Genomic DNA, 15,655 nt, shown 5'->3' with positions numbered 1-15,655 from the left:
GTAATGTATTTGTTTTAACGGGGGTTCGAAAAATAGAATTCTCAAATGAAACCTGTAATTTCACAGACAATACAAAATTTTCTTTTCAATTCATTTCCATAAAATAGTAGGTCAGGTTAAGGAAAAAAAATATTCAGTAAATAATATGGGTGGTATCCTGACACAGTTAAAATCTTGGGGGCAGTGTGCTAATGCCATGCAGGGTTGGGAAGCATTGCTCTGTGGTGGCCACTCATCATCTGATGGCTTGATCACGTGGGCCCCCTCAACCACCTCCTGACTGGTTTCCTGGCCTCAAGACTTTCACCTCTTCCATCTGTCCGGCAAGCCCCTGCAGACATCCCTCCTGAAATGCTCCTTTCATCCTTGGCTCATACTGCTTCTACAACCTTCCCCCACATCTGCCTCCTTCCCTGTCTCCTCAAATCCTACCCAGTCCTTCAAGACACAAGGAAGTCTTCCCCCTGGGCGGCCTGTCCTAATTGATATCATTCTCAATTGATATCCATTCTCAATTGTTCCATCTACACCAACCATATCAACCACCTTACTTGACTCTCAATTAGATCCTATTATTTACTGCTTTCTAATGGTCGATTCACTGAGAGCTGGTCCTATCTTAATCCAATTTTTTAACAGAAGTCATATTTTATTCATTCATGCAATAAACATTTACTGAGTACCCGATATGTGCCAAGCTCTGCGGTTGCTGGCAAAGTAGAGATGTGAATAAAATATGGACTGCCAGTGAGGAACTCCCAGGCTCATACAGGAGACCCACATGTGAACTTGTGGTTTGGCATAAGGTGACCATGTTGCTATGACACAAGTACAGAACAAATGTCACAGGAGTGATTTACTCCAGAAAGGATCTGGAAGGTTTCGTGGTATTCCAACAGACCTTCAAAGAAGGGGAGCATATTCTCAGCAGCGCCAGAGAAATTAAGAAAGTCACGAAATGGCAACCAGGTATTGCTGAAGGTAGAGAGTTTCTCCAGGCCTGGAGCACAGTGTGGTGACAAACACACAGGAAGAAGAGGTGGAAAAGGTGGGGGAGGTCATGCCATGAAGAGCCTTGGTCTAGAAAGGACTCTGTCCACAGGCCTGAGAAACAGTGCAAAGAGAACTAATGTAACTGTAACACAGAAACCCCCTGGGGACCCGGGGAGGATGAACTGGATTGGAAGATACTATAATAGAACAGAAGAAGATTTAAACAACACAGATGAAGAAGGAAGAGCAGATTTTAGAAATACTTACGTGGTAGAAACTGGATTTTCTGACCAACTGGTTGGTTGTACATTCCAATGTCACATAAAAATAGTCTAGGGATTAGCTGCTTAAGGAAAAGTTTACTATCTACTGAAAAAATTACCCATGTCATTTCTTTCTGGTATTACTGTGGCTACGATTAATTTAGGGTTGACTATCACCTACATTCTTACAAACTACAAGAACCTCTACTTTACACCTTACGGATTAGCCTCCAACACAGTCTCCATGACTGATCTACAAAAAGCCTGCCCTAAATTCAGAAGTCAGCATATTATCCCACCAGCGGGGATCTCACCAGATTTTGTTTCTTGGTTATAACTGCACTCAGCATAAGCAATCGTTGTACCAAAGAACATGCTATTGTCTGAACTGCCCTAACTCTCTGGGGTACAGGGAATTTAAGCCAGGATTGCTCTGGGCGTGCAAAAATGCTAAGGCTTTTATACAATATACTCATATTCCTTTTTTCAAATAAAAACGTTCGCAAGAGTGTAAAAGATATTGAAATACCAAGAGAGGTGACCTTTTGTAAGCGCATTCATGTTCTCCTGGGAAATAAAGAATAAAGTCATTCACCACCAAGTGTAATATTCCTCACTTCTACTTGCCTGATGAAAGGAGTCAACACAGGTAGTTTCAAATTAAAACACAGTTGGAGTAGCTGGCTGAAAATGGATCTCTGCAAAGACGGGAAAGGAGGCGACAGGATGCTGTTTATTGAAACTTGCATATGATTATAGCCTCGTCCACCACCACCGCCCCCATTACTCTGAGCGCCAGGATAAGCCCCGCACATACTTAATGCAATGCTTGGGGATGGCAGGAAACAGGGATTCTATTGCAAAATGAGCACTATTCCCACATACCCCACGTGCAGGGAAGCACATGACTCCAATAAGTAGAAAGGGCAAAGGTCATTTCTAACGATTTCTGTGTAAGTGCTCAGAAGTCCTGGGATGGCTCATTACAGAGTCACTGCAGGGCCCGATTCTGTAATGGAAGTGGGGACCAGAAGGACCCGTCACAGACGGGAGGGAGGTCATGTTACTCGCCAGGGACACAGCTGGTTGGTGGCAGGCCCAGATTAGAACCCCGAGTGTCCATCCTCCACTCCCAGAAAACTCTCACGTCTCTTAAAATAACAGAACATAAGGAACTGGGACACACAATCAGCTGTGCCCCAGAATTCATTTCTATAAAATGAAAACTAATAAACCCATCCAGGCAGTGTGCTGGTCATTCTTCCCCACTGATGGTATTAGTTAGGTGGGCAGAGAAAAATTGCTTTAAATTTCTTTAAAAGATGTCAATTTGGGGCTTTTGACTTACCTTCTCAAATCCTTTAAAGCCATTGTATTAAAACTGTCTACTCTTTTGGGATGCCTGGGGGGCTCGGCTCGTTGGTGGAGCGTCTGCCTTCAGTGCAGGTTGTGATCCCGGAGTCCTGGGATCAAGTCCCACATCAGGCTCCCCACAGGGAGCCTGCGTCTCCCTCTGCCTACGTCTCTGCCTCTCTCTCTGTGTGTCTCTTGTGAATAAATAAATACAATCTCTAAAAAATTAAATTAAAAAATAAAACTGTCTACTCTCTTGTTCTTTATTATGACAAGTACCAGACTTAAAGTGCCATGACTTTGGGGGTGTCTCACATTAAGAACATGCTCTGTAGAACCTTTCTAGTGGAAATGCTAGTTTCTGATTCTGATCAACAGAAGGCCCCCAAACGTGGTGGCATTACACATGCAACACCCAGAAGCACACATCTCCAGGGATGGGGAAGAAGAGAGTGAAGAAAACATAGTGAGTAGCATCATTTGTGTGACGAGGTCACAGGTCACACAGTTGACAGGGCCCTAACAGCTTCACCAACAAAAGCTTTGGTGCCTTGAAAATTATTTCATGGAGGTACGTGAGCATGTTTTCATATGTAAAGCACTAGGAATTACACAGATATTTCCCTCTTTGGGGAAGTGGGAGGATTTACTTTTATCTCTAGTTAATTGATATCATAATTTCCAGTTTTAGAAAATCCAGAAGAATGATCCCACATCCATTTGATCTCACCTCTTTTCTTCTTCAGATAATGCATGCACATTGAGTTATTCATCCTGATTTGAACAAAAGGCAAGATTTCCCCCCTTTTCTTGCCCAGAAACTACCATTGGGAAATTAATATTCAAGATGAACAATGAACTCATCTCATGGCCTGTGAACTTGCTGGTTGCCAGGAGAAGGCCTGTGAATTCTTAGGGTTATTTTAGATTTGGTAGCATGAATTGGGAGCTTACACCGTCATAAAAGACCTGGTTTTCAAGAGTGAAAGTTTCAGAATTCTCTATTGAACTGTGTTTTCACAGGATCTCTTTTAAGTTTTATATGCGCCTTTTCGAGCCTCTTGAGTTTAAGTGTAGTTTATCCTGAAGCTATATGAAAAAGCCCAGGCTAAATGTCAAGCCTATTGCTATAAATCACATTTCAAACTGGTAATTACTTATTAGTGGAGAGAAGGCTGTTTGAAATGGTGCTGTCTCATTAGAAAGCTATTATGGAATGCCTACAATTCTGCTTTAATAAACAGAGTTCAACTTCAAGTATCTACTGTGTGACAGGTATGCCGGGCCAAAACAACAGCTCTTAAAATTTCCAAGGATATCTCTCTCTTTCTCTCCCCTTCCCCAAAGCTTTTTTTTTTTAACGTGATGTTCACCCCATATTTTTTTACAAATAGTTGTTGTGGGGGGGGGGGGTTGGATTTCTAAAAAGAGTCTCAACTGAAGTTAGAGTTCCTTGTTTTAAATAACTCAGTAACTTATCTTGTCCTTTGAACTCAGTACGAGAAAAACCCTTTTCACTGAAAGCAAATTATGATAATACCAGTAGTTATTATACCAAAAGACTGGACAAACAAAGAAGAAATATGAAAAGACTCATGTGTTTCTCAGCTGCTTCATTTTCTATTCCATTCTATGTGACAAAGGCTCTGTTTGTATCCAGAGTCACTAACTTGATACAAGTGGATTTCCTTTACATTTCTTAAGAGGAAGAGAACTTCCTGTAAATGATCTCTGCATGTTTCAATACACCATCTATTCCTACCAAGGCTCATATTTGGAAAAGAGCCTATTTGAAAAGGAAATTGATAAGATACCCCCTCACACCCACACCCACACCCACACACACAAAAGATGCACATGAGCGATTCCATCTATTCTCACAGTGTCCATGGTAGGCGTCCGTCTTAATATTTACTATCTCCTTCCATTAACACCAATACCTTTTATTACATGTTTTAGCTAGCATTTAAAATGATGAATAAATAATAGCCCACCGTCCCTGGGCAAACCACATCATAGCCCACCCTTCAGCCCCATGAGAATCTAGCAAGGCACTTTGCTCTCAGGGGACACTCCAGAAAATGCTGAATGAATGACACAGCTCTCTTTCCCCCACCTCTGGGGTTTCTCTTCTAGGTAGGTGCCTAACATTAAACCTGCATAGCAAACCATCAACCCGAAAGAGCTCATCTCTCAATAACACTGTAAGAACAGCTGGCCATTTGCAGGTCAAGCAATGAAATAAGAAAAGAGAACCAAATAATATTATCAGTCTCTTCCCCGAGCCCTCAAAAACACCTCGCAGAACTGGCAGTGTAGCAGAGAAGTGGGTGCATTAGCAAATAATGAAAATGTGATCATAACGAACCTATGCCAGAGACAGATAAAAACAGGCTCCATGAGACTATGCCTGAGATCACTATGCCTGAATCTCACAGGTTTGTTGAAGAAATTATGGCCACCTGCCCTCCTACAGCTTCACACCTGGTGTCAGTACTGGTTCTTGAAGAGGCATTAAAAAGAGGGGAACCATTCAGTGTGGAATGAAGACATTCAAACCATTTGAAACCTGGGGATTATCTAAACACTCAGCGCAGACATGCGTTTATGTACATATGTGTTTTGAGGTTAGATTTCCATTTAGGTGTGTCTTAAAATCTACTATCACAAGTCTGAAGAATGTAGCAACCCTAGCCGCGACTGACTGACGTTACTAACGTATAAACTGCACTTGTCACTTTGCAAATCTGGCTTTTCGTGAAAGAGAAAATCAAGGGAGCCTTATTGCCAAAATAGTACAACATCCTTCTGTGGGCAGATTTTGCAATAAAAAGGATGGTTATTTTATTTAGGTTTTACATTTAGGGAAATGTGGTCACAGGACATTTTTAAAGCATGAGATACTGGCCCCAGTTTAAAAGGAAAAAAAAAAAACATAACAACTTGCTGTTTTAGGGGAAAGATAGTAGAGCTACACTGTGAGCACCAACCGCAAGCTTCAAGCAATCTCGCCAGTCAAGACAGGGCTGGGGATGATGTAGACTAGTATGTGGTTTCCAGTGTAATCTCAGCTCTTGCATCGCAGTGTGTTCAGTCGAAAAATCAATTCCTTCAAAATGAAAAACCTCACAAAAACGCATGTCTTACACATCACTGCATGCTAAGGAAGGAGAGAACGAGGGAAGACTTCCAGGCTTTTCCTCCCTGGGCATTTCCTCCAGTATGTTATCCCCTGGGTTCCTGAGTCACAACCGAAGCCATCCCGCTGTGCTGCCAAAGGGAACTGGCTCCTTCCGAAATGCCTTTTTAGCAGCCCTGCGTTTCCCGGGGATGAAACCTTTCCCGAAGCCTCCAGTTTCCATTTACCGTTTTTGTTCGTCCCTCCTGCCTGACATGCAAACACAGCCTCCATTCTTTCCATACAACCTGACTCGAAGCAACATATGTTAAACCCCACACCGGATCATGTGAGCGCTGGATCCGCATACACACCATAACCCCCCAGAATGCAATCAATGAGCTCCAGCAGAGTTCTCTGCGGGCGGATCCGACGAGCCTGCGAGGTCCGTGCAGCTCTTCCCTGCCTCAGACCATCCAGAACGGTGCATGGAACCTGTTCCCTTTGCAGAAAGGTGGGGGGGGGGGGGGGCGTTTCCATGCCCACCAGGACGACTGGCCACAATGCAGGAGCCGGCCAGCTCGGGTACTGCAGGCAGCCCCGGACGCAGGCTCCTGCCCAAAGCTCAAGGCGGCGGCCTCGCAAGGCGCTTGCAGTCATCTACCTCCTGCAGCCCAAACGCCCGGCTCGCCCCCGTCCCTTATTTCACCTAACGAATAGCTCGCAAACCCCATATTGAGAGGGCCTGCTGCGGATCCCGCGGAGGTACAAAATGGTGGATGCGAGCTAATTTTTTCCTGCTTTCCCCCGAACTCACCGCATCCGTCCCCGGCCGCCCTGCCCCTCAGCGCCCCGGCCCCGGCCCCGGCCCCCGCCCCCGCCCCGCCCGGGGTTAGAGACGCGGGCACCCACCTGATGTCATGTAGCCCCGCGAGGCCTGGGGCGCGAAGGCCGCGGGGAAGCGCTTGTGCAGGCGGTAGTCCTTCTCGCTGCGGGACCTCATGCGGTCCGAGGCCCGGTCCGAGAAATCCGAGCTAGGCCAGGCTCGCCGCAGGGTTGTGCTCCGGGTCTTCTTCATGGTGGGGGTCCTGGGGGCCTCAGCGCCGGGGCGCAGCGCGCGGCTGCTTCATCCGTCTACGGCGGGCACGACCCGGGCGGACTCTGCGCACATTTTCCCCAGCCCCTCCTCGTCGGCGTCTACACCGCCAGCGGCGGGTCCGGCCCTCCCCACGCCCCCACACCCCCCCACGGCGAAGGCTCGGGTTTTACACACGTCCCACAATGCATTACACTTCATTTGCAACCCGCCGGCTTATAGCTTCCAGATTCCGGGGGGGGCAGGCACGTTAGGAGGCTCCCGGCCGGGAGGAGGCGGGAGGCGCGGGCGGGGTGGGGGCGCCGGGACTTGCAGCGTGAAGGCAATGGGAGCGCAGACAATGGCCCGATTCAGCGCAGGAGTGCTCGGCCGACTGGGAGCCGCGGCACAAAAGACCCAGACAAACGAGGGAGCCGAGGCCTCCGCGGCTGACCCGGGGCCGGGCGCCCTCCGCACCCGCGCGCCCCGCAGTCCCGGCGCGGGCCGGCTCCGGCTCCGCCTCCGCTGCAGCCCCGGGGAGGCAGCCGTCGTCACAGCTCGGACGCGGGCCGCGTGCGCGGGGCTGCGGGCTGCGGGCTGCGGGGCTGCGGGGCTGCGGGCTGCGGGCTGCGGGGCTCCGGGCTCCGCGGGCGGCAGCTGCGGCCGCCGGGCTCCGCGCACCCGCCGCGCCTCGTCCGCCTCCCTGCTCCCGAGGCCCGGGGCGGTGCGCGCGGGAGTGAGTGTGCGCGCACGCCGACACGCATGTGCCCCTACACGCGCAGGCTCCCCCTGCCGGGCCGGGGCGCGCCGGGAGCCACGGCTGCCCACGAGGCCGGCCCGCGCAGTCCCGCAGTCGGAGCACCGCTCCCGGCCGGCTTCTCTCCGTCTCCCGGTGCAACAGCCCGCGGCGGCGCGGGGGCCTCGGCCGGCGCCCCAGCCTGGAGCCCGCGCTCCGGCATCCACCCCGTTCGGGTGGCCCCTCCCCTCGCAGGGCGCGCGGGGACCCCCCGGCGGGGCAGGGAGCCCTGCGGCGCCCCGTCCGGCCCACCTGCGCCGACGCCCCGAGCGGCGGGAGGAGGAGGGGGCGGCACGGGGGCTCCCGGCGCACGCGGCCGCTCGTCCTCTGCGTCCCCCGCTGCCCCGAGGGAGTCGCCGGCCGCCCGCTAACCTGCACGCAGGTCCTCTGGCCCGCGCGGCTCTGCAGGCTGCGCCCGGTCCCGCCGCCAGTCGCTAGGGGTCAACAGCGCGCGCGCGGGCGGGGCGGGGGCGCGGGGGCGCGGGGGCGCGGGGCGCGGGGGCGCCGGCCGAGCGCGGGCCCGGGGCGCCGAGGTCACGCCGAGTTACAGACGCGCGGCGCCCGTGCTGCGAGCCCCGACCACGCCGTGCGGCTGCCGGGTCTTTTGGGTTTTTTCCAAACGCTCATACATACCCCACATGTGGGTTTCCAAAAATGCTCGGCTGGTTACAAACAAAAATAAACCTGATTTTTTTTTTTTCTTTCTCAGCATTAGATTTTATTTATTTTTTTTTTTGCGCTTTTAAATGAATTACTAACGATGCGACGTTCAAAATCATTTCCTTTTAAATGCTGTTGTTTCGTAGCCGCAGGTGGCAAGGTGCAGAGGCAAGGATATGAAATCTTTGTTGGGGCTATGATCTTACCAGGCAGGGAAGAGAAGAAAAGAGAAGAGAAGAGAAGAGAAAAGAGAAAGAAAGAAAGAAAAGAAAGAAAAGAAAGGAAAGAAAGAAGAAAAGAAAAGAAAGGAAGAAAGAAAGAAAGAAAGAAAGAAAGAAAGAAAGAAAGAAAGAAAAGAAGAAAAGAAAGAAAAGAAAAGAAAAAATAAAGAAAAGGAAGGAGACCAACAGCAGGCTCTAAATGGTTAAGAGTTCTAGAGCAATTCGGTGCTATTCCGAGGATTGAATTCTGTGGAGGGTGGGAGGGTGGACAGCAAGGTTCTTGTAGGGGGCTGAGTTTAAGCCACAAGCCTTAGATAATCTAGAACTAGAGCTTCCCTTCAGTAACTTGAGGCTACCCTCTGTGACCTGGGGCCAGCAAAACTCATCCATCTCTTGGGATGCTGGGGGGTAAACAAGCAAACAAATAAAATCACTAAGTATCATGTGGAACTTGTATTTACACCAATCAAAATTTAGTACTAACTGGAAGCCAATTAGCTAATGTTCAGTGACATTTTTCAAAAAATTAGGAAAGGCCAGTCCCACAAAATGCACATTTTGCTGGTATGTCTTCCTTACTCTAAGAGATCTTCTAAGAACACAAAGACCACAGCTTTAGAAGCTATACAAGACTACCTGTGTCAAGAACTAAGGTAATCTAAAATAACTGTATTAAGGAATGTGCGAGCTCTTGACATTTAGATATCTCAATTGAATTCAAGACAATTACTCAGTACCTCCCATGAGCCAAAAGTGGTGATATGAATGATTATAACAGTTATGACTGAAGGCTAATGGTGATTGCTGTGGCAACTGTGGTATTTACTCATTCAGCAAATAATCACCATCTAGAATGTGCCAGCACTGTGATGGGTGCTGGACACACCGAACACCACACATGGCCCCACACAGCTTATGGTCTAGGTAGTAAGCAAATAAATGCACAAAGTGTGCAAGTTCTATGAAGAACAATAACCTCTATGAAAAAATGACATCTCATCTGAGACCTATGGGATGAGGGGGTCATGCAAGCAGAGAGTAGGGAAAATGGTGTTTCAGAAAGTGGGAACGGTACATGCAAAGGACCTGAGGTAGGAAAGAAGTGCAGCTTCTGTTGGAAGAAGTTAAAGGCGGCCAGTGTGGCTGAAATTGGAGCATAAGAGAAAGGCGTGTGATGAGGTCATGGAGGAAGGCGAGAGCCAGATCATGCAAGGACTTGCAAGCTGCATTATGGGTTTTGTCTTCTATTCCAAGTGCAGTGTGAACTGCTGAAGGGTTTTAAGCAAAAAAAGCAATGATAGTTTTAGAATTTCTATATAGAAGGGGCTCAGCAGAGAGAGTCTGTTTGAAGGGAGGGGTCAGCCAGGAATTTTCGGGAGAGCAAGCTTGAATTGCCCTTGACTTAAAACTGAGCATATATTCATTGTTTGTATGAAAAAAAAATGGGGTGGATTGATGGAGATTTGGGAGAGGAAAGCTACACTCGGCCACCTCTGCATGCTGGGGGAGTGGCATGGTCGAGTGTACATAAACAGAGCATCCTTGGAGGCAAGGCCAAATAGCCAGGCACAGAAGATTCAGAATAGGTTGGGTTAGCTGAATGGAATCAGATAGTAAAGTAGGAGAGCTAGGGACAGGTAAGTAATTTATCCATCCAAATCGGATGATGACATCAAAAAAGGTTATGAAGTTAACGTTTGAGTCCAACTAAGAGCATATTATGTCACCAATCTTGTCTGATGCAAGTGCATGCGGGGTCCCCTGTTCCTCTAGTCACTGTTAAAATCAGACCCAGTGTGTCCCTCTGTCCTATGGAAACATTCACTCTGGTCATATGCAGCCTGTACATCCCCAGTCCTACTAGTTTCCATTCTCTCAACCTACATGAGATTATCATGTATCTGGGTTATGAACATCACAGAAGCTCAGCTGCATAACCCAGTATTCAGTACGAGAAAGTTTAGAAATAAATGGAGAAATGACAAAGCAAATCAAGTTTACAGTATTAGAATTTTGTAATTCAGGCTTCAGAATCATTTGTACACTTGGTATCTACGTGTCAGATTATAGATTAAGTAGATACACATTTGCTTTGTGATTCTAACTCAAAGATATAATTGATTTTAGGCTTGTAGTTTTAGGTTGAAAGGTATAAGAACTTTAACTTTGAAATTCTCATTTAAAATAGGTTCATAGGGCAGCCCGGGTGGCTCAGTGGTTTAGCGCCTGCCTTCAGCACAGGGCATGATCCTGGAGACCTGGAATCGAGTCCCATGTCAGGCTCCCTGCATGGAGTCTGCTTCTCCCTCTGCCTGTGTCTCTGCCTCTGTGTGTGTCTGTGTGTCTTTCATGAATAAATAAAATCTTTTAAAAAAAAATAAAAATAAAACAGGTTCATGGGACATGTGGGTAGCTCAGTGGTTGAGCGTTTGCCTTTGACTCAGGGTGTGATCCCGGGGTCCTGGGATCGAGTTCTGCATCGGGCTCCCTGCATGGAGCCTGCTTCTCCCTCCTCCTATGTCTCTGCCTCTCTGTGTCTCTCATGAATAAATTAAATGTTTTTAAAATAAATAAAACTTCAGTTTGTTAGGCTTTTAAGAGTTTAATGAACTTAAGAGTTGTAAGAATATAAACTCCATGAAGGCAAGGGATTTTTCTGTTTTGTTCATTGTTCATTGCTCTGTTTTATTCACAGCTATATCTCCAGTGGCTAGCAATGCCTGGCATGTATTTATTTGATGACTAATGAAGCCCAAGGAAGTAATTTGCAAGATTTGGTTTGAACCCTTTCCCGTCAGACATACTAAGTGCTTTTTAAAAATTAAATATACGGGGCAGCCCGGGTGGCTCAGCGGTTTAGCGCCGCCTTCAGCCCAGGGCGTGATCCCGTGCAGGATGGAGTCCCACATCGGGCTCCCTGCATGGATCCTGCTTCTTCCTCTACCTGTGTCTCTGCATCTCTCTCTCTCTCTCCCCCCCCTCTCATGAATAAATAACATTTTAAAAAATTAAATATACAAATTGATCAATACAATTTAAGTTTTTAAGGGAATGTACTTAACCAGGTTTCTAAATGGAACAAATTATTGAATAAAGGGCCTTTAGATATCAGTTTGAATTAATCAAGCATTTTTCAAAGTTCCCCAAGAGTTACAGTTTTTATTTTATTATTTTAAATTTACACATAGCGCAAACTGAATCCAAATCCAACAACTGCAAGACATTTGGGTTTTTCCAATGTGTATCTCTAGTAAAAGAAAATTTTTGATTTTTTTGGATTTCTATCTCTAGTATATGAACATTAATTAAAGAACTAACTATCTGTAAACAATCTTTGCTGTGCACAGAAAGCCCCTCTCAGACATTAGAAAGCCCACACTGACTATAGAATGAATATGTAGTAGGTCAGGGAGAAACCAAGTCACTGGGTTAAAGGTTGCAGTGAGTGAGAGATGAACATAAGTATAAACCTAAGTGGTAACAGGTCTGAGCCTGGACCCTGTAGCCTAGTAAAGATGAATTTCAATCCAGGAACTCCTAAGCACTCAATATCCTGGAATGCAGGGATGCCCACTAATAGGACAGTGCACAGAAATAGGCATTCATGTATCTATGCATGTTATGTGATATATGCATCAAACTTTATGATTAAAATATTTGTTAAATAAAAATCAGAATTCCTTCTTTAAATTTTTATATTTTGTTATTTTTATTTATTTTATTTTTTTTAAAGAGAGAGAGTGCAAGACCATGAGAAGAGAAAGGCAGAAGGAGGGAGAGAATCTTAAGCAGGGATGGCCAGTGCAGAGCCCAACACAGGGCTCGATCTCATAATCCTGAGATCGTGACCTGAGCTGAAATCAAGAGTCAGCCACCCAGGTACCCCTAAAAAAATCAGAATTCTGAGTCTGATAGTAACTTATTTTTCTGCTTCTTCCTGAAACGTGAGTTGCAGATGATAACAATAGGTTACTTTGACTAATGAGCTGATTAGTCAAAAAAAAAAAAAAAAGAGGTATATATACACACCTTAAAATTGAGTAGTTGTGTGGCCAAGGTTACAAAGCCAGATGGAATCTGGGAAAGAACATTCCCCTGAAGGACTAGGACAGAGCTTTTTCAGATGTTTGTGAGATGGAAAATTGGGGGAATTTCTTACAGGACACATGTCTACACTCATATATTCATGTGTATGTGTGTTTCCACACCCATAGGGCCTGGAGTATGCTGGCCTCCAAAAGCAGCTAACTAAGGTAGCTGACCAAAGCCTTATCCCCAGGGCACTTTGGTCCACATTTTGTCTTCCTTAACCCAGGCTCCAAACTGCTACCTACAATTTTAACAGAAAGCTCCAGCACTACGGCCCCCCTTAGAAGATGCTAGACAGGTGGTGGCTAAAACACCCTGGGAAGTGTTAAAGCCATAGGATAAAATAAGGTTAAGAGAACTCCTAAGAATAATGAGAATATATGTATGTATTTCCTTCCCACTGCTATCAAAATCTCCCTCAAATGTCTCTTCTTCTCTATGTAGGTACACTGTCACCTGCCATTCACTCCTGACGGGGCCATAATGAGTAATGGTTGTTGGTGATGCTACCCTCAAGGACAGTGATGTTTGGGGATGGAGGGATTCACTGAAAAGAAGTAATTCCAGTGGGGCCTGAGTTTGGGAGGCCTGCTGATGGAGTGGGTGGGCAGCATTGTGATGTGATGCACATCTCGAGGCCAGACTGATCACAGGCAGGTAAGAGAGGGCAGGGAGGCATGGTGATGCCCAGGACACAGGCATTCATATCTTTGTGAGGGTGGGGGGTGGCCCGGAAACATTAGTCTTTGAATTCCATTTGTTTTTTTCAATTGGGACAGTAATAATATCTCTCTCAAAGGGTTGTAGCAAGGATTTGAGGTAAATATACCAAATGTCCCAGTTCACTGCTAACAAACAGAAAGTGCATCAGCAAAAGATAGCCAATTTTATTATTTCTACTGAACACTGAGGGAGGAAAGCATTTTAAAAACCTGAATCCTCTTTAGATCCCGTTTGTTCACCTCTGAATTGAGCTTTGTATCAAATTAATAAAGCGAGCTGAATTCCAGTGGGGGCCAGGATTGCTACCAGCTTAGCACACAGTTCCTGCAGCAGAGTCCCATAGTTGAAATACACAGTATCCACACACCGGTTTAGAAAAAAAGAAAACAACCCCCAGCTCACCTAGAGCATACTCAAGAGTGGAGGCATTCAGTGGTGCCCAGCACTACTTGGTTCAAGTGGAAAAGTTATTGGGATCAAGAATGGAGCCCAGAGAAGGTAAAAAGAGCCCAAGTGTCCATCAACAAACAGACGAGCAGAATGTGGCCTGTCCAGACCATGAAACAGTACTCAGCCTGAAAGAGGATGGCATTCTGGCCCAAGCCACAACATGGATGAACCGTGAAGACACTGAGTGACGTGAAAGAAGCCAGGTGCAAAAGGACTACATGATTCCACTTAAATGAAGTACCCAGTGTAGACAAATCCATAGGCACAGAAAGGATGATCACAGTGGCCCGGGCCTAGGGACAGTGGGGAAAGGGAGTGAGTGGTTAGTGAGGACAGAGTTTCAGCTTGGGAAGATGAAAAAGTTCTGCAGGAGGATGGTGGTGATGGCTGCACCACAGTGAGAATGTACATAATAGGGATCCCTAGGTGGCTCAGCGGTTTAATGCCTGCCTTTGGCCCAGGGCCCGATCCTGGAGACCTGGGATTGAGTCCCACATCAGGCTCCCTGCATGGAGCCTGCTTCTCCCTCTGCCTCTCTCTTTGTCCCTCTGTCTCTCACGAATAAATAAATAAAATCTTTAAAAAAAAAAAAAAAAAGAATGTACATAATGCCGCTAACCCAACAAGAATTAAAATGGTAATTATTTTAAGCATATTTCACCAAAATTTTAAGAATAAAAAGAAGAGAGTACGTGGAACAAAGCTACAGTCAAGAAGCAGCCTTGTGAGTGCACTCCTACGGGAGGACAAGCTATTGCGAGTTGGTCTTCTGACCTGTCCACACTGGTTGCACACATTTCCTTCATGACCTTTGAAAACAGGCTAATCTATGGTAGGCCCTGAGCACAGAACAAGCTCCAAAATAAACCAGCACAGTCAGGTGCCACCACATTACCAGTGGGAAATGGGTCCTTCAAGGATGAATTTGAATTTGTAAAGCTTGAGAGAAAAAAATCAAGATTTTTTTTAAAGTTTACAGACACTTAAGTTTTTGCTCTTTAAATGTATATTATGAATAAATAAATGTATGTTAACGAACACTGCATTCTAACACTCCATTTCTACCCGCTGGAGAAAGTAGCCTGAGCTATGACACTGGTCAGAAATCAAAAGAGGAACTTGATGGTCTTGCCCGGTTGGAAGGTAGGGAAGTGCAGCAAATAGTGAACAACAGGGGTGGAAAGGTATATTGGGACCGTTGGTGGAGGGAGAGCTTGGGATTTAGTGTGACTAGTCTGTGCATAATTCACAAGGAAAAGGGGCATAATGAATACTGAGCAAAGGAGAAACAAAACTGGGTAGTATTTATAAATTTAACCCAGTGGGAACTGGCTGCAAACAGGCAAGAGGAAACCTTTGAGGGTGATGAAAATATTGTTACAACTGAATTGTGGCATCAGCTAACAGTTGCACAAATGTATCAAAATATATCAAACACTTAAAAATGGGTGAATTTTAGGGCATCTGAATTATACCTCTTTAATGCTGTTAAAAAAAAAAAAAATCACTCCGTCATTGAGTGGAGGATTATCTGGAAAAGAAAGAGACCTGCACCAAAAGACCAGCTGGGAGACTACTGCAATAATGGGGTTGATGTGATGTGAGCTGGAATTCGAGTTCTCGCTGGAAAAATGGAGAAGTGTGGACAGGAGCCAGTGCCAGGTTGGAATCTGCAGACCTTACAAGAGGATGGGCGAGGAGGAGACAAGAGAGGATCATAGATCCCGCAAAGGTCTATGGACTGGTGATTCCACACACAGAAACCTGGGAGTCATTTTACTTCTGGACCCTCCCTCTTCCCTGAACTTTGTAGCACTTATCATTTTAGGCGACATATTTTGGCCATTATTCTCACAATTTTCAATATTATATATTCCTAAATATTATACGTGCACAATTTTCTTCTTGCTAACA

The 15,655-nt window shown here is 46.2% G+C and overlaps 1 protein-coding gene across 9 annotated transcripts in view; it reads right to left on the bottom strand.

The window, feature by feature from the left end:
* STOX2 (storkhead box 2) overlaps positions 1-15,655 on the bottom strand; it is a 216,144-nt gene that overhangs the window by 100,857 nt on the left and 99,632 nt on the right. Inside the window, exon 1 of one of the 9 annotated variants that reach the window (XM_041753883.1) lies at positions 6,640-7,799. The exons of 7 other annotated variants lie outside the window; for them this stretch is intronic. In XM_041753883.1, the coding sequence (XP_041609817.1) occupies positions 6,640-6,805 (166 nt within the window). In that variant the 5' untranslated portion in view covers positions 6,806-7,799. Of the gene's footprint in view, positions 1-6,639; positions 7,800-15,655 lie in introns of those variants that run through there. One more of the 9 variants, XM_041753886.1, reaches the window with a different exon arrangement.

This window comes from Vulpes lagopus, chromosome 4 (assembly GCF_018345385.1).
Source record: "Vulpes lagopus strain Blue_001 chromosome 4, ASM1834538v1, whole genome shotgun sequence".
Taxonomy (NCBI): Eukaryota; Metazoa; Chordata; class Mammalia; order Carnivora; family Canidae; genus Vulpes; species Vulpes lagopus.
This window is presented reverse-complemented; position numbering and strand designations above follow the sequence as displayed.